This window comes from Myxocyprinus asiaticus, chromosome 14, assembly GCF_019703515.2.
Source record: "Myxocyprinus asiaticus isolate MX2 ecotype Aquarium Trade chromosome 14, UBuf_Myxa_2, whole genome shotgun sequence".
NCBI classification, from domain to species: Eukaryota; Metazoa; Chordata; class Actinopteri; order Cypriniformes; family Catostomidae; genus Myxocyprinus; species Myxocyprinus asiaticus.
Window position 1 is genome coordinate 40214489 of NC_059357.1, and position 24534 is coordinate 40239022.

The 24534-nt window shown below is 39.7% G+C and overlaps 1 protein-coding gene across 1 annotated transcript in view; it reads right to left on the bottom strand.

The window, feature by feature from the left end:
• Positions 1-1120: 1120 nt before the first annotated feature.
• LOC127451147 (retinoic acid-induced protein 1-like) overlaps positions 1121-24534 on the bottom strand; it is a 76861-nt gene continuing 53447 nt past the window's right edge. The window contains exons 2-5 of the mRNA XM_051715605.1: positions 13754-19546; positions 12971-13064; positions 12362-12411; positions 1121-3189 (exon numbers count right to left, since the gene is read on the bottom strand). Coding sequence (XP_051571565.1) covers positions 3181-3189; positions 12362-12411; positions 12971-13064; positions 13754-19528 — 5928 coding nt within the window. The 5' untranslated portion in view covers positions 19529-19546 and the 3' untranslated portion in view covers positions 1121-3180. The remainder of the gene's footprint in view (positions 3190-12361; positions 12412-12970; positions 13065-13753; positions 19547-24534) is intronic.

Here is a 24534-nt window from a genome sequence, read left to right on the forward strand (position 1 = left end):
TTCTCCGTTGTGTGTCTTTTACTCCCTATGTGCAATGTTCTGTCCTGATGATAGGCCAATGTTATTTCTCTAGCTCATGTCTATTGGCTTTGAGGTAATCTATATACGTATATAAAGGTGTGTTTGTGTGTGTGTGTATGTATGTGTATATATATATATATATATATATATATATATATATATATATATAGATAGATAGATAGATAGATAGATGTATTAATATGTATGTGTGTATATATATATATATATATATATATAGCAGGTGTATTGTTTTAATTTTTTTTGTTGTTGTTGTAAATATCTACTTTAAAATGAGAATTTCAATAGCATTATATATTTTAATGTTTAAGCTGTTAGGTAAAGAAATGAACACTATAAAACACATTCAGGCAATTGTCAACTATATAATGAAGCTGGATTTTAACCAAAAAGTTTAGCTGTGTTTTTAAGACAGCGGTTATTTTTGATAAATGTCAGGTTGGGGCAAGTTCTTTCATTGCTATAAAGCTAAAGTATGTAACATTTTATGTGTTAAAATACTTTCTTCCTTCCAGCTTAATATGCAGAGAACACTATCAGTAAGCTATCCATGTCTTAATTTCCTCGAAAACTGTAAATACTGCGTTTCTGTGGCGCTATGAAAATGTTTCTGTTTATTTCGAGCGACCCGCCCCAATAACGTTACTCAACCAATGGCGTGAGTTGGGGGCGGGACTATCTCTTTGTTTGACTGCCGTCAGACGGAGGATGTATTCAACAATCTGGTTAGAATTTATTTATTTTTGGCAATTCCGTTTGGTGGCGCTAGTGGCGCGGAAATGACATTCTTCAGCTTTAAATGTTGTAATTTTATACAATTAATTACTTAAAAATTCGTTAGCCAAAAAAATAGTTTGATATTTTATGCTACCATTTACAGTTTTTGCTGTTTAAACTGTTTTAGCAATTGTTTTAATGTTTATATTTTAGCCGATAATAGGCTACTTAATGTCACGTTCCCATTGCTTCCTGCTTTGGGGCATGTTGTCACAAAAGGTCAACGTGTGTTGACATTTCCTGGACAATAACGGTGAAAATGTTCAACAGCTTTATTAATAGCTTCTTTTTTGTAGTCACGACTTTAAGGTATGTGTCTATACAAAAACTCACTCTCAAAAAAGAATACCACCTAAGAAATATTCAGTGTAGTAAAAAGTGTCCCTTGTAATGTTTAAAGCTCGTGTCTGTACAATGCTTTGCCCCATTGACTTTCATTTTAAGTGCATTATTGTAAACCAGATTTTGTTTTGTTTTTACAAGCTTGTTTTACAACCAGAACATTGCTTTAATACTAGACTTGGTAACAATTTAGTTACAATGTGTTGTCATACTGTATGTCCTGCTGGTTTGAAGGTGGGACATTTGCTTCAGATGAGCAGAACATTTGTGAAAAACCCTTTAACTCGAAACAGAATTGCTTTTTTTGAGCTTGAACTAAAAGGAGCCACCAGCAGAGTAAATCATGGTGTTAAGATGTAATTTTGGACCACTGGCTGCGATACAGAGACATCTTCAGGGATAATAGCTCTGAATTACTTTGTTTGAGTTCCAACAAAAAAGCAGGAAAAGCAAACAAAATGTCATTTTGATCTCAGTTCCAAAGACAGCTGTTCATGTTCACACATCAATTATATTTCACTGCAGCATTACATATAATAATAATAATAATAATAATAATAATAAAAATAATAAAAACATCTCCAAAATATCAGGAACATTGCAATATTGACACAGTGGACAAATACAATTCCAAAAAAGTCATGTGAATTCATCAGTTTAATAACTTTAGTAAGCAATAACATATTTGTTTTTATAGAAAATAAACATCTCTAAGAAATACTATACACAATTATAATAGTACATCACATCTTACATTTAAACATCATCAATTACTTATATACACAGTTACTTAGAATTAGGAATCAAATAATTACGTGACAGTTCTGTCTTCTCTATGCGCCATTTTACCTGTAATACTGCAGTGGAGTGAAGTCTATAATATGTTAGTCACATATACATCTTTGATTAAATTACTATGATGTTTTTAATGTCGTCTTCTGCATCACCATTTAATTGAACATAAATGTAAAATTTGCCAGTCTCCTTCAGTAACCGAGGCTTTCCTAACCTCTTAAAGTTCACCCAAAAATGAAAATGTTGTCATCATTTACTCACCGTTGTGTCATTCAAACCCTATTTGTCTTTCTTCCGTGGAATGAAACACAGTGAATGTGAATGGAGACAGGGGATGTCGGGCTCCAATAATGACAAAAAAGCAGCATAAAAGTATCATAAAAGTAGTCCATAAGACTCATGCGCTATATTCCAAGTCTTCTGAAGCCATACGATAACTATGTGTGAAGAACAGACTTAAATTTAAGTTGTTATGCACTGAAAATCTTCCCTTGCGCCGTATCTCTAAAATGTCATTTGTGCATGCGTACATTCAAAAACTGTGTATGAGAGTGAGTAAATGAAGACAGGATTAAAATTTTGGGGTGAACTAACCCTTCAATTAGCTAATGCTGAACAGTGCATACATATAATATGAACGCAGCATATTTTTTCTCCTAACACACTGTTGGACATGTCATGGTGCTGTTTTGTCTTTAAATACACATGAAAATAAGCATACAACTTTGAGTAGCAGTATATTAAAATAATGCATTTATATGATTTGTTTTCATGATATCAGAATATTTAGACCTGTAAAGCACACCATATACGATTTTATTTATTTTTTGTAACATGATAGTGTCCATTGAAATACATCCAGTGAGTGTATGATGCATAACATCTTCAAATTTCAATCCCATTTGACAGCGGGAATATGACTGAGCCATCCAGCACTCGCGGCAGCCATCCAAATCTGCCACCAGGTGTCCTCGACTGATAACATCCGCTCCAGAGTACAGAAAAAAATGGAAGAATGGCACATTCGCATTCATAACAAAGGTGTCGTTCCCTTTTTCACCGTGGATTCACGGGTGGATTGAGAGATGGTCTGGTCTCAGGTCAATATTGCTACAGTACCAGTTTGTTTCTGTCTCAGATGTCCATAGTGACTTGCTGCACGAAGGCGGACGTACGTCCTTGATGCACTTCATGGGTGACATTCACCAGTCCTCGTTCGCCTGCATATTACATTGCCTGAAAAATAGATCCATTGCATAAGAGTGAATAAAAGCTCCCTGAAATATTCCCACATTTTAAAGCTCCCATTATATATATAGATTGGATAAAATCTTAAAGATAGAAATCATATTAGATCAGTTTTCTTTTATCGCAATATCACAATAAAAGGAATATTCCGAGTTCAGTTAAGCTCAGTCGACAGCATTTGTTGAATAATGTTGGTTACCACCGAAAATAATTTCAGCTCGTTTATTTTAAAAGAAACCAAAAATCACAGTAACAGTGATGCACTAAATGGGGCCAGTCCATAATTACACACTGTTTCAATAGTATAACCAAAAGACATAAACATTATACATGTTAACATGATTTTAGTGTGATAAAATCTCTGATTTACATGATTTTAATGTAATAAAATTGCTTATAGGTATTTATGGCGGCTTGTTAACATGGCAGCAACATTGAAACTTTACCCTTATAAAGTAAACGATTTTATCACACTACAATCATTTTAACATGTATAATGTTTACGTCTTGTGGCTATACTTTTGAAACAATGTATTTTAACATCTGCGGATTAGCCCTTGTAAGTGCCTCCCTGTAACCATGATTATCCTTTTTTCTCACTCCAGGAAGTGACATCATTTTAGTGGGAAAACAACATCACGAACATCAGTAAGTATTAGCAATGTAGCCTGTTTGATGGATTCAGTGATGTTTTGTGGTATTAGCTGGCTTGTCTCACTATAAAACATTCTGTTGATACAATTACATAAATCTCTATGATAATATCACAATTCAAACCATCAAAAGGTGGATAAAAATATCAAAATTAACTTCAAGTTGACACCCTCATAAGCTAGTTATCAATCCCACACTGAGCAATGGCTAACTTTAAATTTTTGTTTACATTTTGTTAATTTCTTGCTATTGTGTAAATAATTAAGCTATCATTTCAAGTACCTGAGCTTGACCAGAGCATATTTCTGAAAACTTTTATTGAAATGCTTACTTAACACTAGCATATTCATTTGTATAAGTTAAAAGGTGCATCCCAAACGACACACTTCTGCACTATTCTACTCCATTTTGTAGTGTAAGTAGTGCGAGTAGTATGTTAACACTGAAGCTGTGTCTCAAACAACACACTATACACTATGCACAAAATATACTATGTACTCAGACATGTATGGGATCAAAATCCCGTCAAAAGTATTGTGGTCGCGGATCCAAAAATAATAAGCGCAGCTCAAAAAATAACAAGCATGAATCAAAAATATATAAACATTTAAAATATGCTGCAAAACAAATAAAAATAAATTAAAGCAAAGTCATCAGAATTGCAAACAAAATCATGTTTTTCTTGGTTTTATTACTGTTTTTTGTGCTATCTGACAATTTTGCTCATATTATTTTGTACACTTACGCTGTATTTTTCTTTGCTTTTGTTTCCAAGATCTGCGTTTGGTTTTCCAAAACTTGTGACTACAGTTTCATGTAAATCAGGGGGTGTTTTGCATCCCTGTTGGTCCACTAGTTCTTGTTTGACAGCTCCTCCTCTAGCCAGTCATTCAAAGAGGGGAGGTGACATCACTCCAATGCAACTCCGACGGCTGCTGCTCAATATTCTATTATTTGTTGATAGATACGCTGCTTGTGTCTGTTTTGAGTATTTTCTGCCAGCTCTAGGAAACAATGTGTTGTCCGAGTAGGCCATTATCATAGTCCGTTAACACATGTATCGAGTCAGCTGAATTTAGTTAGCAGAGTCTTTAGTTTAGGCATTATTTAAGACTCCCTTGTTTGTAGGTTATTGGCTGCATATCTAAAAAAACAAGGCTGTGTTGGTGTGGATGTTTGATGCATGTTTTTACTAGCTGTACCAATGTAGTCGCGTGTTCAGAACCCAACTTGATCCACTTTTTCATGTTGCTGAATGCGCCGTTATGTACTGATCCTATGTTGGCATCGTTGGCACGGCTACATGTAGTTTCTTTTTCCACGATACTGCAGCGAAATCAGAAACGAGTGACCAAGCATCCCCACGTCAATAAATAATGCAATAAAGTTGGCTTGATGTTGGACGTTCTTTATTCACAATTAGTGGCAAATTTAGGGACCATCTCTAAAGATACAGCAACATTGGAGCATACATATCCAAAACATTTACAAACATTTCCATAACACAGAGTATACAACTTCAATGACATTTGAAGCAAATGACTTACAGGCATACAACCAACTCCAAAGTGTGCATGCAGGTGTCAGCAATAATGCACACCTTTTAGATTTTTGATATAATAATAATAATAATAATAATAATAATAATAATAAATGTCCAATTATATGTAAGAATTTCTATTTCATCAGTGTTGTAATAGGCCTTGGTGTCACGATCTGGATTTTATTTCATGGAAAAGTGGATCAAGTTGGGTTCTGAACACACGACTACATTGGTACAGTTAGTAAAAACATGCATCAAACATCCACACCAACCCAGCCTTGTTTTTTTTTTGTTGTTTTTTTTTAGATATGCAGCCAATAACCTACAAACAAGGGAGTCTTAAATAATGCCTGAACTAAAGACTCTGCTAACTAAATTCAGCTGACTCGATACATGTGTTAACAGACTATGATAATGGCCTACTCGGACAACACATTTTTTCCTAGAGCTGGCAGAAAATACTCAAAACAGACACAAGCAGTGTAGCTATCAACCAGAAATAATAGAATATTGAGCAGCAGCTGTTGGAGTTGCATTGGAATGATGTCACCTCCCCTCTTCGAATGACTGGCTAGAGGAGGAGCTGTCAAACAAGAACTAGTGGACCAATAGGGACACAAAATGCCCCCTGATCTCTACTCACAAGTTTTGGAAAACCAAACGTAGATCTTGGAAACAAAAGCAAAGAAAAATACAGCGTAAGCGTACAAAAAAAATAAATAAAAAAAAAATAAAAATGAAAATGTGAGCAAAATTGTCAGAGAGCACAAAAAGCAGTAATATAACCAAGGAAAACATGATTTTGTTTGCAATTCTGATGACTTTAATTTTTTTTTTTTTTTTTTTTGCAGCATATTTTAGATGTGTTTATATATTTTTGATTCATGCTTGTTATTATTTTGATCTGCGCTTTTTATTTATTTATGCACTTATTATTTTTTTATCTGCGCTTTTGATTCACACTTATTATTTTTGGATCCGTGACCGCAATACTTTTGACGGGATTTTGATCCCATAGACATGTAGTGTATGAACTTTCAAAGTGTAGTATCATCCCAAATCGAACACTTAACGGTTGTTTATGACAGGGTAGCTTTCACCGTTTAACAGTTGACGGAAGTGACGTTTCAAAGGCATGCAATGTGTTGCCGCTAGCTTTAGCGCATTAGCCAACCTCAGTTCAACACTTGTATTTTAAAAAACTTAAAAATTCACACAGCTTGGGGTGATGGTAAAGCATTCAACTCGCATTTGTAAGGTGCTGTATCCACTGAAGTTTCGCCAGCTGTTACATTCTTCATTATTTACAATTGTTTTGTCAGACCAGCAGCGCAGCCAGGTAACCCCACCCCTTCTGCTATGTACAGCAAACTGTGAGTGCTGAGTGCATGAAGTGTCCAACATTCCACACTCCGTTTTGACGGTTAAAAAGTGCATTATACGGGTATTTAAAGTACACTTCTTTTTGCTGCATTTTCAGTGTTAATATACTACAAAATGGTGTAGAATAGTGCAGAAGTGTGACGTTTGGGACACAGCTACAGAGTTAGTTAACCAGAATGATTGGCCCAATATGTTTGGCATACCCCTCACATTCCCACAGGTTGTAAACACATTGTGCATGCATGACAAGTGTGTTGCATATGCGGCTGCATGGCTGCACTGTGCTTGTGTTTGTGTGTGTGGCGCTTTGCATCACCAGCGTTAATTGCCTGTGCTGGAGCAGTTGTCGCTGCGCCCATTTGAAAGCCGCATCAAGCTGGGATCTGCAGCCGACCCACTCTCTGAAACACGCAGCAGGACCATCTCCTAATTGTGCTGCCAAAGAGGCTTTTTTATGTATCTCTCCTCCACTGCAGCCTTTCTTGCCTTTGCACTCGTTCTCTCTCCCTCCTCTGTTCTCGGGCCATTCTCTCTCTCTGTCAGCCCTTGTTACAGTTCTTGCAAGGCAGCACTGTATTTACATTCTTTAGCTTTGTTTTAAAACCCTAAACCAAAGAATTAACCTTCTGCAACCTTCAAACTTCTGCAATTTATTCAGCCCTGAACATAAAGACTCATTGATACTTTATGTACAGTAGATAATTATAGTATTAGATGTGATATCTATTATAAATGTTTTACAAAACTTAAGACAAAAGTTTAATCTAAGCTTAAATCGCCCATTAACTTAAGCCCAAAGTATACTTCGGTTTTGATGCAAATGCTTAGCGTCTGCTCACAGTCAAACACAAGCCTTTCAAAGTATACTTCGTTTGACTGCACACATATACAAGCGTTTGGCGCATGCGCGCTACAACTGCTTTGAGAGACTGGACTATTTCTATCCAGGAGTTTAGACCAATAAAGATGTCTTTATCTTCCTTCAGACTCGAGTTATACAAATGCAGATGTCTCCTTCACACACTCTTGACTTGCGCATACACTCTTTTTGTTTCCACATTCGTTTCCTGTGGTTTAGTGGCGATAACATCTTCTTCTAGCCCGTCTTTGTAACAGCAATGGCTCAAATGTGAGTGTTGCCACCTTGTGGACCCACTAATTAGTGCAAACAATTCCAGGCGCATGCGAATACTGCGTATTCAGATCACGGTTAGAAAATTCAGGCCGCATGCATTCTGTGCTCGAGCACTCTTCTGATGATGAAATTTGCGTCACGCGTCCTGTACGCAGACGCCTAGCATTCACTTCTGACCGAAGTATACTTTGGGCTTTACAGTAGAATGTTCGCATTTCAAAATCTAACCGAAAGTGATGACGTCATTGTAATATTTACATACCGAAGTGATTGGTCTTGTTGTCCCTGCATATATGTATATAATTTTTTATATCCGCCATTAAACTGCAAAGTGACCATGGCTACAGTACGTTCAGAATGGAATCCTTGCCTACTACTTACTGAGGACTATACCCTGTACTGCCAATTATTTTATTTTTAAAGTGTAACACCCTGTCTACAACAGTCACGCAACAGCTCGAGGCTATCTACACTGGACACGTCGACAAAATGTTCTAAACCATTTATTTGTGTTGGCAGTAGTAGAGCCAGCAGGTGCAGCGCAAAATGAAACTGGACACCTGTTTACTGTCGGCGTGATGGACGCACCGCCAAGGATGCTTCCATTGTAGACAGCATCATCGATTATAATGGGGTTCTACTACTTTTGATGCAATGCGAAGAGCCGCTCACGTCTGGGTAGACTGAAAGTGAAACAGTGGGTATTTGTGGAGAGCGGGGCGGGCCTCGCTCCGCACAGTCACTGCTTGACCTGCCCCGCTCTCCACAGTATTATTCCATGATAAACGTTTCAAACAGCAGTACACTACATTGTTGTCACATGACCTCATCATGTTGCATGTGAGAGGTGTCGTCCGGTTATAATCTTTAAATAAAAAGCTCTGATGCAGCATTTCATTCACACCTAAAACCTCAACACAATTCTGTTGTTGCCTTCAAGCAATGCTATTTTCTTCAGTAAATGCAAATCTAGTTTTTCTGTATTCCCACACATGCAGGAAGGGAGGAAAAAACAGCCCCCAAAAAATCGACCTGGCTGATGCGCCGCCCCCATTCGCCCTGACCTGAAGCTGCATTAATGTTGTCATGTTTTCCTGCCATGTGAACCATAAAAGAGCTCGCCACTGAGTGCGTGCGAGGAAGATGAAGAAGAGGAGGAGATTTCCTGTGAGACCTGGATGGGGGTGGTATCTCTGCCGCTCGCTTTCATTAAAGTGCCAAATTGGCATCCCAGAGACCCAAAGCCCTTAGATCCCCCTGCTGTTCTGAACTTTCTCCTTTGCTCTGTTTGTCTCGTTCTGCTTTCCTCTGCCTTTGTCGTGGGAGGGTGAGAGAGGAAGGGAGGAGGAGAGATGGAGAGAGGAGGGTGGGATGTTTTGATCTCTCGCCAGGTTTTGTCTCCGAGAAGAAGCAGCACTTCACTACTGCTAAATATCATTTCCCTTTCTCTTTCTGTGTCAAGCCCATTTTCTAGAAAGTTCTTGCTGTTTCTATTACTTTCTCTCTCCCTCTCCCTAGACCGTAATATGGAATATTTCAACCATCGAAGCATTTCAAGCTTACAGTACCACATTCATGTTTTTGCAAGTCCCAATCAGCAGGGGGTAGTAAGCGCAACTCCAGCTGCATAAGCAATGATATACAGGCAACAAACCACACTTACTGATACACACATACATATAGACTATGCCTGTGTAACAAACAGTCAGTTTAAGGTAGCTACAAGTATTATGCTGTTAAATCTCAGTATAACTTTTCTAAACTGCTTAACTGACCTAACTTTACTTCCATCATACAATAGAGTTGTTTGGGGGTGGGGTAGTAAGCGCGATCTGTGCTGTGATGTCACAATGGAGTTGCTTTGTGGGATATGGAGCTGCCTGAAGCGTACATCTAAGTAGGCTCTCTCCCTCTGTGAAAATCAAGAGGTTGAGGGTTTGTCAGTAGAAACTTCCCTCGCCCACTTTATGAAGTGTAACAAACTTCCAAAATGGCGGCAGGGATTCCCCCGAGGGGAAGTGCTTAGGGAAGTTAGTGAGTGGATGTTTAAAGTGAAGTGGAACGCAGTCAAGGGCTGCATCTGAAAACGTATGCAGCTGACTTGCTGCCTTGCTGCATTATCAGTTAATTGCTAAACCGACGGCGTTTTTAAATTAATTAAACGCTTAAGGAAACTGGTCTCAGAACAGTTTGAAAAGCACTTTAGTTTTATCCTACCTCCATATACAGCTTCCAAATGCAGAATTTTCCAATTTTCAGATGCAGCTAAGATGAGGAGTGTGTTTTGCGTTCCCTCTCAATGGTTTGCGTGCCCTCCCAATAGTTTTGCCTGCACTCCCAATAGTTTTTGTGTTCCCTCGCAATAGTTTTGCGTTCCCTCCCAATAGGTTTACATTCCCTCACAATAATTTTGCATTCCCACGCAATAGTTTTGTGTTCCCTCGCAACAGTTTGTGTTCCCTCGCAATCTATTTTGCGTGCCCTCACAGTAGTTTTGCATTCCCTCGCAATAGTTTTGCGCGCCCTCCCAACAGTTTTGCATTCCCTCGCAATAGTTTTGCATTCCCTCGCAATAACTTTACCATGATTTTACTGTTGTAACCATATTTTAACCTTGATATTTGTAGTAAAACCATAGTAACCACAATAATTACCATGGTTAAACTAAAGGAAAAACATGGTTACTATATGGATACAATATACACTGTATTAAAACCATGGTTTCTGCCAAAAACAAAAACAAAGAAAAACATGGTCACGTAACTTACTTTTCATAGTTACTACAATATTAGTAAAACTATAGAAATTTTCCGCCATAAAAAACTAAACAAAAACAAAACATGGTTAGCCTACAACAGTCATGGTTACTACAATATTATTACATTACAATAATGATTTCTGCCAAAAATTATGGTTACTACAGTCTACAATATTACTATAGTAAAACCATAGTTAAACTATGGCATTTGTATAGTAAAACCATAATAACCACAAAATTATGATTTACCATAGCATAGATTTACCATAGTTTTGGTTTTCCTGTAGTATCACTATGATTTCACTACGAATATCATAGTTAAAATATGGTTACAGTAGTAAAACCAATGTAAACTTATTGCGAGGGCATGCAAAACTATTGTGAGGGCATGCAAAACTTATTGCGAGGGATCGCAAACTATGTTGTATTTTTCCCATTCTCTCCCATGGGTTGCGTAGCATGGACAGTAAACGGATGCTCCGTTCTATTGCTGAGATGCTGCAGAGCTACTCCAGCCACTTTATTACTCTAGCTTACAGATGATTGGTCCGTGCTGTCTGCGCATAATTTTGAATGTTCACTTCAATGCTTTTAGTGTAGTCAACTTCAAACCGTTGCATCACATCCTGTTGCGTCAATGAACGTGTCCGGTGTAGACAGGGTTTAAGCATTTAACTCATCTTGGACCATGCTATGTGCTATGGATGTGAATGATACATCACATCCTGCAGTTGTTAAGGAGAGGTGTGCTATTACAATATTAGTAAAACTATAGAAATTTTCCGCCATAAAAAACTAAACAAAAACAAAACATGGTTAGCCTACAATATACTAAGCGATCAGATGATTTTCGCCTGGTAAACTATAAAATGGCCAAAAAATTCTCATAGTCTTACATTGAAGGAGGGTCTCGAGTGATATCTAGGGACATCTAGGGACCAGAATATCATAATGACAGGGCTCTTTTGACTTGGGCCATTAAGCAACCACCTAGCAATGACCCAGAATACCCAAGCAACCACATAGCAATGCCTTAGCAACGACACAGAACACTAGCAACCACTCAGAAAACCTAAAAACCCACATAGCAATGCCCTAGCAAATAACTACCAATGCCCTAGCAACAACTCAAAACACCTTAGCAACCGCACAGCAACACCCTGGCAACCTCTCCCAACACTCTTGCATTGTGGCATTGACCTTTGCATAGGCAAGCAAGTTTGATTTAAGCAGTGAAATATTGTTTTTGGACAGCTTTGTGCTTCAAGCAAGATAAAAGACCTTGAATGAAAACGTGGATATTTTGCTGTTCCTTCACACAATAATAAGCATCAGGCAGCTTCTAAACACCTTTTTTTTTCTTTACAGTTTGGCTCCTAGAGGAGAACAAGGAGACTCAGAGAACCTATGTAAAATGTCTAATTAACATCCCTTCACTAACTTGTGCTTTCAGTGGAGAGCTACCTAGTCAATAGCAGACAGATAAGGGTGAGATATGCTCTGGGATCATCTGTTGCCTGGAGAGATGGTGCTGATGAAGAATTGTGCTCTACTGTCTAGCTTCACTCTGCACTGCTGTTAGGGAGGTGGTAAAATGTTACAAGGACACTCAAGTGCATGGTATAATGGGGTGTCTTTTAGATCAGAGATGTCCTTTGCTGAGTGCGAAACCAATTCTACTGCTTACCTTGTGTTCCGGACACCAAATTGAGAAGGTCTCTTCTTGAAACGTGCAGCCTGGAAAAGAAACAGAGAGGAGAGAATGTGAAAGAGCGTAGAAGCAGGAATTGAAGGCAAAAGTGCCCCTGGAAAATGCAAAGCAAGGGACTGAAATAGCTTGCCCTCTTGTTCCATATTAGCCAATTTCTATGATGGGAAAGGTCACTAAAAAATAATACATGAAACAATTGGATGTATAGGGAAATGACTGCTAAATGAGGCCAAATATTGCAAAATGTCATGTAAAAACGAAACCAAGTGTATAGTAGCATGTCATTTTTACCTGTTGATCAGATGACACTTCCAGGTAAAGTGGGCAGTTCTTGGCCAGAAAGTCTATAGAAGTGGTTCCCAACCCTGGTCCTGGGGTACCCCCAACACTGCACACTTTGGATGTCCCCCTTATATAACCTAACTGATTCAACTCATTTGTCATTAGTAGAGCCTCCATGAAAAGAACTGGGTGTGTAAAATAACGGAGATAACCAAAATGTGGAGTGTTTGGGGTCATCCAGGACCAGGGTTGGGAAGCACTCCTGTCAATAATGGACAAGTTCATACATCACAGAACTCTTACCCATCTCTTTGGCGCAGATATAATGGTACATCTGAGTACAGCTCTTCCAGCTGCAGCAGATGGAAGCTCCCTCACTCTGGCACCTGGAACATTTCTGTGATGAGACAGAAAGCCTGAGGATCTCTCTGAAACATCGACTCCTTCATTCCCCTGAGCCTCCACCAGTTGCTGATATAAGGTAAGACAGTTCTAGACTAACTACACTCAAAGCCAGTTCACAGCAATTTTCATATGTGCAAAGTATATTTTAGTTTGTATGTAATTATAACCAGTTTTTATAATATAATATAATATAGAAGCCGTCTGGTTCTCACTTTTTGGTTATACTGTCAGTATTTAGGAAACATTGGCTATGTTTGGAATGGAATACAAGTTTAGTGCTTAGTTTATCCTGCCTACATATTTCTAAAAAATAGTATGTGAAACAGTATGGAGTATTCAATGATAAATGTTTCATTCAGAAGTATGCTACATCGTTTTCATGACCTTACTACTTTGCATGTTTGCATGTAGCGATTGGCATCCAGTTATCTTCTCATAAATAAATACTGTTGCATTTTGGTCAAATTTGTATAAAAATGTCTTTTGGCAGTCCAGCAAATAATATGTCCAGAAAGAGGTGCTAAAATCATGGTTGATACAAGCGCATTGCACAAGGTACAGTTTGCTTCACAGTGTACTGCACATCTGAGTATGCTATTTTGAACATAGCCATGCTGTTGGCTCTTTGTCAACAATATAGGAAATGGTTACTGAATTGTGTTATGTAAATGAAACACTTACTGCATGTGCAGCACTCTGAGCAGCCTCTTTCAGCCCATAGAGTTTTCCTGCTACCAGAATGATGCCTCTGGTCCAGATAGTACAAGCTTCATGAGCCCAGTGCTCTTTAGCCTCTGCCTCCATCTGCAATCTCTGCAGAGTAGTTCCACTCTCCTCCTCACCAGCAGGGGGAGCAGATCCACTAAGTCTCCTCTGCAACAGCAGCAGTCTTTTGAATCTCATCCGCAAGGTGGGGCGGGTTCTTAACTTTTCCCTAATAGCCTTTTTCCCCCTCCTGGGATGCCTGCTACATCCTTCATTCGTCCCCTCCTGATGTGCGTCATTCTCAGATGCACTCTGTGAGTCTATGTGCTCTATGCAGCAGTTGGCTTCTGTCTCTTTAGCACTGTTGCTGCTTTGTATGAAATCATTCCTGTGTGTTAAAGACAGCATTTTCCGTGGTACGCAGTCCTCGAGATAATAGGGGCCGCACAAGTCCCCAAGCTCTCTGTTATTTGACGGCTTTCCACATAGGCAGCACGTTAGACACCTGTCAATTAGGCTTTTGTTAACTAAGGGCCCCTGGAGCATTACTGAGGTGTTTAATATTGCCTTGGTAACTGTGACTAGATTTTTTATTTTAGCGCCACTCTTTTTTCTTGCTTGGGTGAGCAGATGCTCTTCCTCAGGCCTGTTGACGATGGTACAAGGGGACGTTGGCTCCAAAGAGCTGTCAATGTGTACATATGGTCTGAAAGAACATTTGCCATTGCTCTGTGGTGGATGCAAGTCTGATAATGTTCCCTTCACTGTTGGAAGGAAATCTTTGTTGCATTTCCTCCTCTGCTTAGTTCTCTTCACTTCAACTTTGAGTACATTAAGATTTGTTTGAATCTTTTTCTTAGGTTCAGGCTTTTTTTTCTCTTTTACTTTGTCATCTACTGTTTGACTTGATGCTTCCTCCTGTTTCTTTTTAAGTGATGGTCGCCTGCCTCTTTTGGCTTTTATCACTGGTGGGCATAATTCTGTTGGTGGTTTCTCATACTGTATCTGTTCACCTGTTTCTAGTAAAGAAGAGGACAGTGGAGGTGGGGGTGGAATATCAGGCTGCACAGGCTCCTGTTGCTCCACAATGGAAATGCTTTCTTCTGGTTCAGTGCCTTTTCTTCTCCTCTTTCTTTGCTTCAGATGCATCTCGTGGTTGTTTTTAATAGCTCTCTGTTTGGCTAGCCTTGGTGTGTTTATAACAAGGCTCCCAGCTTCCAGGACTACATCTGGTGTATTGCTGCTCTCTACGGTGGCCCACTTTCTCCTCTTCTTCCTTGGAGTTTGAATTCCTGCTGTGGTTTTGACCTCTTGTGTACTCATTGTGTGCTTGCCCTCCTCGTGAGCCACCTCTGGGGTGTTCATTGTCTCCTTTTGCTCTGGTTCCTGTGGTGCTGGTTTTGATGTTGATTCTTCTGGCACAATATCTGGTTGGATATTTAAAGGTTGCTTTTTGGACCCTGGGGATGTGATTTTCTGAACCATTGCCTCATATTTGAGTCCCCTGCCTTTCCGAGGAGGCAAATATTTTGTTTTAGTGGGACACTGAGGAGGCACAGAAGGCATGTCAGTGATTTCATCAGTAGGAGGGTTATCTGTGGTTACATTGCTGCTTACAGATTCTGTTGGCAAATGCTGCCCTATGTTTTGCTTTTCCTTTACTATGCAGATTTCTGTGACTGTTTCTAATGGAGGCCCCTCTGTCTTCGTTTGACTTGTTTTCAAACCTCTTTTTTTCTTTTTTGGGTCTGAAGGCTTTAAACTGGATTTTCTTTTGATGGAAACTATCTCTTCATTAGGTTGTTGGAGAGTGTCTGTAGAGACATCCTTATGTTTAGGTAATTCAAGATTTGATGATTCTGTCCCACATGACTGGTCTACAGTAACATCCTGTATTTGTGTTCCTATGAGCCTTGTTGACAGTGTCTCTGTTGATTTATCACTCTCTTGCTGTTTTTCTTCTGTCAATTTTTCCTTTGTTTGTTTCCGTGATCTCAGCACCATTGACTTTTGATCTTTGACTAAAGACTTTACACAAGTACTATCTAGAGTAGGTTCCAAAGTGGTTTCACCCATAGAGGTGTTCACAACACCTACATCTTTGTCCAGAGTTAAAGCTGTAGTCACATCTTTCTGAATAAGTTCATTTGTAGAGCTTGTGTCCTTGGTATGGTCTGTTGTAATCAGAACATTTTTATCTTGTTTTCTTGATTTGATCTTTGAGGTAATGCCTCTTGGTCGACCAGGGCCTTTAGACTTTGATCCCTCAGTTGGCTTTGACTCTGTGGTAATTTGACTTGACTTTGGAAGATGTTTTTCTTCTAGAAAAGCCCCCGGCTTTAAGCCTGGTTTAGAACCAGATTTTGGATCAGTTTTAGGACAAGGCCGTAAACCAATCTTTGGACCAATCTTTGTAACTTCTGTGGACCCTGTATTTTTTGAACCTGGTTTGGGTGCTGGTTTTACATTAGGTATTACTTCACACTTTGGACCTGGTTTTGGACCAGGTTTTGCACTAGATTTTGGAACAGGCTTTGGCCCTGGTTTTAGACCTTGTTTTGGACCTGGTTTTAAAGCAGACTTTGGACCAGGTTTTGGACCTGGCTTCACACCTAGTTTTAACCCTGGCTTTGGACCAGGCTTTGGACCTGGTTTCCTTCTCTCTTGATGGCAAACCTTTGGGCTGCTTTGTGAACCACAAGAGCGAGTGCACATCCGCGATGGCAAACTGTCTGTCAAAAGTTTTGGTGTTTGACTGCTAACATCCTGGTGGGCAGTTTCCATCTGATCAGGAATAAGGGCGCTTTTGCTGGAGGGCATACTGGGATTTTGGACAGAATGTGGAGCTTTGTCTCCTTCCACACTTAGCTGCCTTCTGATCCCTACACTTGAATGCATTAGTCTCCTCCTGCCCCGTGCATGCTTCTTACCAAACATTCTTGTATGTGCAGATGGGGCCAATGGGTCTGGTTTGGCTGAGGGAGTCACTGCGCTGGGACAGCTTATACCCAGTTCCATATCCTCATCCCCTTTCTTGGGGGAGGGTGGGGTGTCAGCCCAGGATGGTGCAGAGTGCAGTATTGACTTGCCTGGCAATTGAGGAGAGTCAGGCTCCAGTACCTTTGCATCACTGCGATCAATGTGATGTTCTCTAGCCTGAGCCATAGGTGTTGTTTTCTCATTGAGAGCTGAGAAGCCACTCTTGGCTGTGTGAGGCTGAGGTGCAATGTCACATAATGCTGACCTCCTTTCACTGCCTTTGTGTGGCATGTCCTGGGCAAAGCTTTCTGCAGTTTCTGTGTTGATTTGGGACACATTTTCCATCTCTTCAAATGTACTACATACTTCTGCAAAGGACTCCTGTGGTCTTGCTTTATTATCAATGACTTCCTCAGAGGTTGTAAGACTCTCCATTTCATCTCTCACCTCAGTGGAATTATGGAAGAGGACAGACTGTTTTTCCTCCAGGGTGTCCATTGGTTCCTCTGTGCATGTGATGCTCTTTACAGAATTTTCACCCTTTGAGTTTTCTTCTTTCTCTGGCAAATACATATCAGTGCCTGAACTACCTGGTGATGAATTTTCAGGAGTTTCAACATTGGGCTGTGGCTCTGATTTGAAATTTGTAGACCTTATTTCTGTGCCTTCATTTCCTTTGTGATTAAGGTCTGAAAAACAGTCAGTGTCTGTTAAGTCTCCTTTCTCTGAATTATATTTGTTTTGTAGCCCTTGGTAGACTTCTGTTTCATATGAGTAGCCTTCCTCTAATACCGCTTTATTTATTTTATGAAAAAGAGAAGGACTTTTCTCATCCTCCAACCACTTCTGTGGCTTCTCAGTGACCTCTCCTTTGCACTCATGCTCTGCAGACAGCTTTCTTTGTGCAATGTCCTCCTCATCAGCCATCTTCTCAGTCCATGCTGACTCCTCAAAGTTCTCTTTTAGAGTGCTTTCTGAACGCTTTATTTCTGGTGGTGAATTACTCTCCTGTTTCATAGGACTTGGGGCTGTTACACATATGGGAGACCTCTCATCTCTAATACACCTGAGGGAGCTGTTGGGGTCCTCTCCAGTAGGTACTCTCTGTTCTCTGGGGTTGCAATTGAGATTTTCTTCAGAGGCTTCACTCTGTAGACTTCGAACTGAGTCACCTGACCTGACAGACATATCATCTGCTGAGTTTAAGGAGCAGGAAGATGCTGCATCAAGGCTAAGCCGCGAGTTTGTCTGCATGTGTGCTTGGCCTTTGGCCTGACCAAAATAGTAATAGCTCCTGTCCATCTGGTCCTCAGTACTGCTGGAGTATCCTCTTTCCTGCAATTCTGTTGTCATGGACCTGGGAATGCTGTAAGCATCAGATGGTGGAGGACCATGTTGGTTATCAGGACAAGATTGATCTTCAATACCCTTTAAGTGGCCTCCATAGTCTTCTTTTTTCTGATGGTTTCGCTTGCTGGACTTTTTGTTTGCCACAAGGGCCTCGGAGAGTAGCAGCTGCTGGACATTATTGGAGATATTCTCAACCTGAGATGTCAGGGCATTGAGGCTCCACAAACTTGGGTTGGACAGGAGCTTTTCAGAGAATTGCTCTTTCATGGAGCTAGAATAGCTCTGGGACTGGTGGTTCACACTCGGTGATGTGTGGGTATGAGGGGGCATCAGCATGTTTTGTTCTTGTAAACCTGTGGATGAGGAAGCCCCAGGGTTGATGGGGGGCTGTCCATACTGGAATGAATCAGGGTTTGGCATTAAGGGGGATGGTGTGGAATTGTATGAGGGAGATCTTCCCACAGACCTTGCAGGTGAGTGACTTGAACTTGGGCTGCAAGTCTGATAGTATTGTTCTGGAGACCTTACAGATATATCTGTTATGCAGTAGTTTTGCTGGGGCTGATTGTAGTGTTGAAATTTCTGGAGGTTCTCCTGTGTACCAGACATCCCTTGCATGGAGCCCTGTTCAAATCCAGATCTGGAGGGATTTTGCTGGTAACCATAATTATTCTGTGGTCTGTATCCACTCTGCTTTAGACTGCTGTGATTACTGAGTTGTCTTCCATACTGGGCATTAGGTGGAATACCATAGCCCTTGTAGCCATGGGGAATTGGATTACATTTCTCCATATACAAAGATGAAGAGGAGGAGGAAGTTGGTTGAGAGTGCTGGGGGAAATGTAAGTGGCCCTGGGGATACATTAAAGGAGACTGTGCAGGATTTGGGGGAGGGCACTGTTGATGGGGGCTTGTATATGCAGGGGCAGAGGACTGAGTGGAAATATGACACTGGCTCTGAGAGATAGCTAGCATGTTCTGCTCTAGGTACTGGGATGACCCACTGACCCCCGACTCCAGCCGTCCCACCATGTCCTGCTCAAACTGGGTCATCTGAGCTGACTCATCCCATTTTTGCTGCAAGTGACCTTCACTCATATACTGGGCTGAATATCCAGGGCCAATGTGATTACTGTAGCCAGCCTGCAGGAGCTGGCTTGGAGTTTTAGCTCCTCTGTAAGGTTTTTTAGTCTGAGTAGCATTGGGGCTGCTGTAGACAGGATAGGTCTGCTGGCCATAACAGTCTTTAGAACCTGCTCCCGCTGTTGACATCCCCGCAGCAGCTAGAGAGTGCGCCTCATAGCCTTGTCTGGACTGGCTGTGATGATGTCTATAACTCTCAAGGCGCAATAATTCTTGGGGTTCCTGCTGGTAGCAGTGCTGGTTGCCATGGAAACCACTACGTTCTCTGAAGGACTGCATGACTCCAGCTAGGGGGCTCTTTTGAGAGAGAGAGAGAGAGAGAGAGAGAGAATAGAAAGAGATAAAGGGTATGCTTAGTGCCTTCATTTTCTTATAAGAGATCATTCTCTCATTCAATTAATCTGAATTCATTGCTGTTTTTGTCGTAAGAAAAATCATATTAGAATGCACACATACTCAGTCATTTATAAAATTATATCATATATATCACCTGATGAGCACTATAAAATTTAATTCTCACTTACTGCAGCTGCAATCAATCATTTTTGTGTTAATCTAATCTAGGAATCTTAGCCTAGATTGAACTAACCCATCTTTTGGTGGTATCATGTTCTACAGTGAATACCTATGATAGGTCCAGCTACAGTATTGTAAATGACACATGAATGTCTCACAAGAGGTGTTTAGGAGGACCATGCATGCCAACAAATTAAGCGTTTGATCAGCATTTAAGCATATAAGTGTTACATTCATTTGAACAAGCAATGTATTTAATTTGTACAATAAGAAGATGCTGTTATTGTTGTTACTCAAAATTTGTTCTCACTGTGTAATATTTGCATATATATAGCATCAGTTGGCAATACAATCCTCTGGTTAATATTCTCTTCTCTCAGCAGTGAGTTCAAAGTAGTGAGTCTGTGTTTTGTGGGCACACTGTAGATGGAGGCTGTTCCATTTCTACCCTCCAGTGATGTAGGCCTGTCTAGGGATGGCTGCCCAGTCCCATCAGACACACACATTATTCATCTCACTAGCGCACTGTCTAAAGCCATCATGCCCAAGAGCATCATGCTCCCCTTTTAGCAGCCTCCCAGGAGGCCCCACCATTCACTACTGCTTCAGTTGTACTTGTTTGCTGTTGTGCTTGTTTACACAATGACCCAAATAGGACCACTCAGGATCTACACTTTAAGCCTTTAAAAAATGCATAGACTAAGTGGTGAAATGTCCAAGCGGGCCAGAGTGAGCAAGTGACATGATGAATATAGCTTTTCCTTCCAAAAATCATTGCAACTGCACTATGGTGTGTGGTTTAAACATGTTTCAGTAATCCTACAGGAGCAGGAAAGTTCACCCAAAGGAAAGTTTACCCAAAAATTGTGTTATCATTCTCACCCTTGTGTTGTTTCAAGCCTGCATGACTTCTTCTGTGGAACATAATAGGAGATGTTAGGTAGTATGTTAGTCTCAGTCACCATTTACTTTCATTGCATCTTTTTTTTATTTTTTATAAATATATAGGCTAATGAAAGAAAATGGTGATTAAGTTTATTAACATCTTTTGTGTTCCACAGAAGAAAGTAATACAGATTTGGAAAAGCATAAGGATGAATAAATGATGACAAAATGAAACACACTTTAAACATATTTTTAACACTTTAAAGTGTTCTTGTAGTATCACTTTTTTAAATCATTGGCATTCGGATCATCTTGCTTGAACATATTGCATTGCATATTGACAGATCCACTGTGTAGTGCTGTGTGTGGTTATACTGTTGATACAGCCACAGATCTGTTGAGAGCCTGGTTTAAAAGGTACAGTACGTTTTCTAGGTCTGTTGAGGGTAGTATTTGTCTCCTGGAGTACCTAATAATGACAAAGATACTCTTACTACATAACTTACCATGACTGTACCAATGCAGACTTACTCATTCCATAATAAGTTAGAATCTATGGATATGTTTCTCAACCTTACTTCCACAGTGCTACAAAGGAAGTAGGTGTTGATCATTATGCTGCTACTGACTGATAGCAATTATGTAGCACTTCTAGGTAAAATTCTACTTCTGTGTCTCTGGATTTGTTGGTGCTGTTTGTCATCACTCTCTTCCACATTGTATTTTTGGGCCCCCTGAGGCAGAAACACAGACTGTGGAGCGATATATTTAAGCCAGCTGTGAGCTCAATGGGTTTCTACATACTTTTAGGCAGAATTCCCCATGAGACCTTTTACTACAAAATGCAACTTGCTATCATTCATTAACAGCAGAGTGACTGCATGTATGAATAGGGCATGCTCTCTAGCTGTTCTATCTGCATGTCTACTTATCACATATGCAGTTAATAACCTTTCCTTGATTACATCACCTCTGGTGGCCTCTGCATTGAGGATTTCGAATTCAGTCTCAGGGCAAGCAATGTGCAGCCATCTGCCTTAATTATGCTGTTACAGAAATGTGAAATGTGTCCCTAAAGAGGATTGTTTAAACTTATTAGGGTAACTTGTCATTAGCTTAGCAACACATGCTTATGTCAAACTCTAAGTTATCATCTGTGTGAATCAACTATGAATGTAGCTGAGTCTCGAGCACAAGATTTCTTGTGTAAAGCATATCAAAACAGTCACTTTTGAGGTTCTATTTTGGTAAGGATGTAGGTAGTTGCCTATATAGCAATGAGGCAGCTCACTAGGGTTTGCAATAGAGCCAAGATCTGTTTTAATTAGGGATGTGAATCGATTAAAATTTTAAAAACTAATTAATCACACAGATTTTTGTGAATAATCGAGATTAATCATCATGGTACATGGTACATTAAAAAACATTAAAATATAATCATAAATATATTTACTTTATACTTTGTTTCACTTAGAAGAAATTGGTTAGTCATCATTTATATTAATTATTTAAATATAAACATGTTAAAATGTTCAGTTTTTTTGCAGATAGACTTAATTAGACACATTTTTACAGGTATAAATCTTTGAAAGAAGTATATGTTTACATTAATTAAATCAGTGGACATGCTGTAATTAAAAGTTGGGCAAAATCTTCTGCCGTTTTCCAGTGGACTTTTTTAATAATAGGATAAAATGGGCAGATTCTATTTATATCAAGCTTTAATGGCAGGATAAACTTAAAAGTAAATTGCCAATGCATTATTAGACACTATACATACAGATATAAAACAAATTGAATTCAATTTAATGAAGTTTAAAATATCAAAACTATTATTTTCTCTGGCTGCCGTTCAGGCTCTATTGTACACATGTTGGGTCTCTCTCATGCAATTTAGCTTTTAGCTTTTGACACTGGTTCAGATGACAGTAAGTGAATGTTTTCGGGCAATGCGAAGAGATGCGGCAGCTTGCCCGTATCTCTCCCACACATGGTTCACCACTTGATGGTGAAGTCTCCATTCACCACAGTAAATCTGCTCCCATATTTATTATGCTTGGGACATGTGTCACAAGTAATGAATAAGCGTGCACTGCTCCACACAATCAGTTTCTGAGCTAGGATGTGCAGTCAAGTTGAGCGTGTTCCTCCCTTTAAAAATATAGATGCCAATTTTAGCCACAGGATATGGGAAAAAACATTTGTTAATATATTTTTTAAGACGTTAAACAGTCAACTATTATTCACAGAAATTAACCCATTAAATTTCCCAGCCCTAGTTTTAATACAACAGTCTTCTGTTTTTAAAAAAAAAAAAAAAAAAAAAAAAAACGTGAAGGAATACTCTCTCACTGATGGATATGAGAAGTAATAAACCAATAAAATAGCTCTCTGGCATTTCCGAATCCTTCATAAAACAGCTTAGTTATGAGATTCAGGGGCACAGGGCACAAAAAGGACAATCTGCACATAAGGAGGGCTTTAACCAGAACAAACATTGAGTCAGGAAAGAAGATGCCAAGGAGAAAGGAAAGGGGGTGGGAATCAAGGTCAAGGTAGGGGGTCGATTCAATTTCAGTGCAGTCCGTTAAGGACATGAACTGAATTTGAGGACCAAATTCAATCTGTTCCCTGCAAGAACTGCACTGACATATGGAGGTAAAATTCATTAATTGACAAAAAGAGTTTTATAAACTAGGTTCGGGAGAAGCAAGGTCATTTAATCCAACCAATCACATCACCAGAGTAAGCATATATAAACAGCCGCTTACCACTGCATGGCATCGAGTCTTCATTATCCCTCCACCTCCCCTTCCTCCTCCTATTTATTTATTAATAACTAATCTAAGTCTGGGGGGGTATTCGAGCTCAGGTCAAGCCTCGAACCTCGAGCCTCGAGCCCTTTGCCCAGGACAGCAAGCCACACACGTTTACACTATCCTCTAAGCAGGATTACATTAACTTTCAAACTTATTCACATTGTGAGCAGGCATCAAAGGCAGCTGAAAATAGTGAACTTCGAGGGATAGTTGGGGATAAAAACTTCTTATATAAGATTGTCTGTTTGATGGAGATGTCTCATATGGCTTTGAATGGCTCACAGTGGTATCAAAAGATGCTAATCAGACTGAAGGCTTTCAACTGGACTGTCTTTCTTGGCCAGGTATGAGGCCCATCTCAATCAGTTTGATTGACAGTCCTGCAGCTTTTACTGACCTTTGAAAGAACAGAAACAAACAATGGTCTCTGGAAAATAAAGGATGGAAGGCATTCTGTGGAATAGACACCGTGAAATCTAGAACATTCTTTTCTTCTTCGTGGTGTTTCAAGTGTTGTTGGTTTGTCCACCAATTTACGGCCAAAACGTAGAGCAAATAAGCCTATGCTTTACTAGAGAAAAAGCAGAGTCTGTTATCTCTGCTTCTTAAGAATTGCATTACCATACTTTTTCATAATAAAGCACATTATTCAGATACAATATCTTAAAGCTATTTCCCGACTTGTTCAAAATGGCCACAAATTTGGAAATACTACATTAGCAGTATCATTGAAAAAGTGATAAGACTGCTTACAAATCTTGTGCGATAAGGCGATTACGTAAGATCTTCTCAGATGTGGCAACTTTCCACATAATGCAATTGCCATTTTGCGGACAACTTCATCGTTCAGATATCATGAGTCATAATATCAACAATGAGATAATGACTGCAGCTGACTGCAGATGCCGGTGATACTTTTGAATGACTTGCACAGATGACACAAATCCAACAATTAGCTTTGATTCGCACTCATCACTTTCTCTTGCAGAATGCGCTATGAGTAATCATGCTGCTTCTTCTATAAGGAGGCTGCAGTGAGTGCCCTATAAATGCTGAAACCTGCCG